The sequence below is a fragment of the Penaeus monodon genome, chromosome 33, assembly GCF_015228065.2.
Source record: "Penaeus monodon isolate SGIC_2016 chromosome 33, NSTDA_Pmon_1, whole genome shotgun sequence".
NCBI lineage: Eukaryota > Metazoa > Arthropoda > Malacostraca > Decapoda > Penaeidae > Penaeus > Penaeus monodon.
Window position 1 is genome coordinate 23522931 of NC_051418.1, and position 2905 is coordinate 23525835.

General features: G+C 33.1%; 1 protein-coding gene across 1 annotated transcript in view; it reads left to right on the forward strand.

The window, feature by feature from the left end:
• The window catches only part of LOC119594164 (probable dolichyl pyrophosphate Glc1Man9GlcNAc2 alpha-1,3-glucosyltransferase), a gene marked incomplete in the record, with an annotated part of 12263 nt that overhangs the window by 5587 nt on the left and 3771 nt on the right, over positions 1–2905 (forward strand). The window contains 2 exon segments of the mRNA XM_037943236.1: positions 436–541; positions 1354–1487. Coding sequence (XP_037799164.1) covers positions 436–541; positions 1354–1487 — 240 coding nt within the window.

Here is a 2905-nt window from a genome sequence, read left to right on the forward strand (position 1 = left end):
TTTCAGGCAGTACAAAGTTTATGGAGGAATGACCATATATGTGTACATGCCATACATTATGACAATTCATATTTTATACTTACACATCAGTTCACTTTTCAGAAGAGATGCCAGGTGTGTGCATTACTGGTTTAGGGAGACAAAGAGGTGGGGGGATTGGGCAGTATTTAGCTGGAAGAAACTTGCCAAACAGTATTAGTATTACTTCTTCACAGTCCATACCTCTCGTGGACATTGAAAACATTTTTAAGAAGCATTATTCTCTTGAGCCATTGAACATCAGAACTTCAAATACTCCTCCAGTCACATCATTGGAATTTCACAGTTGAATTTATACATCTAGTAGACTACATATTATCACTTACTGCGTAAAAGATTACACCATTAGTTTGTACAAGGTAATACTTCATGCTAATTTCATGCCACTACTTCCAGGTACTTTCAAGGCTCTTCCCCTTTAAGAGAGGTCTGAGTCATGCATACTGGGCACCTAACTTCTGGGCACTTTATAACTTTGCTGACAAAGTCCTGGAAATAGCAGGTAGGTTAAACTTCTGTCATAGTTTCAACTGCCTAATTTCTTAATTGATTTGTATGTCTTTTTTTTTATTACATTTCTTTTTATTTTATTTTAGATTTTTATATATTTTTAAACTTTTAGTTTATTTTTTGCTTAATTGATTGTTTTTCATTTGCAGTAAAAATAAGATGAATTCATCTTAACATTGGTGTTTGGAATCTGTGGATCTTAGAAAATCTTGTAGATTAGATTGTCTTCTACCATCCACAGCACATTATGGCTTTCATGTATGTGAAACCAGTAGGGCAGCCATTTATCTTGCACAAATCTTTGACAAGTAACAAACTTGCCAAGTAACAAGTATGATCAAGTTTTGACAGGTAATAGATTTGCTCAATTTGTAAAAGGTATCAAACTTGCCAAAAATTTGACAGGTAATAAATTGACTAAATCTCTGATAGGTAACAAACTTGCTGATTTTTTAACAGGAAATGGACTTGCTAGATCTTTTGACAGGAAATAGACTTACTAGATCTTTTACAGGTAATGAACTTGCAAAGTCTTGCAAAGGTAATAAACTTTGTAAATCTCTGACAGGTAAATAACTTGTTAAATCTTTGACAGGTAACAAACTTGCCAAATCTCTGAAAGGTTACAGACTAGTTAAGTCTTTGACAGGTAAGAAGTCTGACAAATCTTTAACAGCAACAAACCTAATAAATCTTTAACAGGTAATAAATTGCCTGTGATAGGTAACAAACACGCTAATTCTTTGACAGATTGCAAACTTGATAAATATTTTATGGGTAACATATTTGATAAATCTTTGACAGGCAACAGACTTGGCTATGTGTCAACTGTGGGGAAGGCCAGTATGACAGGAGGCCTTGTGCAAGAGTTTGAACATGCTGTCCTGCCTTCCATCACTCCTCCAGTCACTTTCATTGCTACTCTACTGTCAATAATTGTGAGTTCAGGGAAGCTTATTTTTGTAATTATGGTTTATAATCACTGTGAAATGAATAACAAGGTAATTAGATTATTAATAATTTGATTGAGTTACATTGATTTCATAAGGAATGTTAAGCCAGAGATGATGTAACTTGTGCTGTATATCTGCCTCTATTATTTTAATTAATTAATAAATTTTTTTTTTATTAACATTTTAGTTTAACCAAACTGTAGTTTTGAGCAGGTTTTTCATGGTGATTAGCTAAGGAGTACTGAATATATTCATGTAATCCATTTACATGCTGATTTAATGTTTTATTGAAGTTAGCCGTCCAATATTTTTCTTGATTCTATTCAATTTGAGAATGTCTTGCTGATGTCATGGTACAGTTGTTTTTGTGTAATGAGAGAAAATAGTTCTATAGTGATTGTATTTTACATGCACCCAGAAACCATGCCTTTCTTCCATAGCCAAGATACAGTGATCGTGTGACTAACAATTTATTCACACCAAGTGTGTTCTGAATTTATAAGCTGATCAGTTCAGTGTTAAAAAATGGTAACAAGGAAATTGTAATAAATCAAAATTATTCTTTGCTTTAGAAAGATGGAGATAAAAAAAATAGTGCACAATAGGCAGTAAACTGCAGTTTGATAAACTTTTATAATGTACCATATGTAGAGGTTAGTAAGTGCTCTAAAGATGGGGCTGTCAGCCTGGGATACATGTTCTCTTAATGGTACACTGGGTATTTATTAGGGGGTCCAATCATAGGTGTCTCATGGTGTTCTGTAACTCATGGAAAGAAAACTACAAAATGTCATTTCCTCTCAGGCTTATGTTCCTATTGCAATGATTTAATTGATGTCGCTGTACTTCACGCACTGGTAAATTATATAATATTGTACACATCAGTCTTATTTGTTAATGCACAGGCTAAAAGCTAATTTGATCATTATAATTCCTCATAGGAGATGTGTTATGTAATAACTAATCATCTCTAACATAGGTCTGTTAGACCTCATACAGAATTTATAAATGCAAGTAGTATAGGTCTGTTAGATCTCATACAGAATTTATAAATGCAAGTAGTATTCTCTCTGTATGATGCTGTGTAAAAGAAATCAAGTAGCATAACTTGCGTTCTGGCTCTGAACATGGCACAAAGGAGTAGCCCACTGTGCTAGTTTTTGTATAGTGATAATTTATAGTATGTATATATTGGTGGTCCCATCTTTTGATTTGCTGCTTAATTTTATGACTAGAATATTTTAGTACTACTTTTAGGTAAGCATTATTCAAGACAAGTCTAAAATGCTTCTCTGAAGATAATGAACTGTGTTATGCCAAAACATCTTAGTATATTGTAAATATACAAGGGTCAAATGTTATACTACCTTTTTTCCAATCATTACTGAAGTGTGTACACTGAT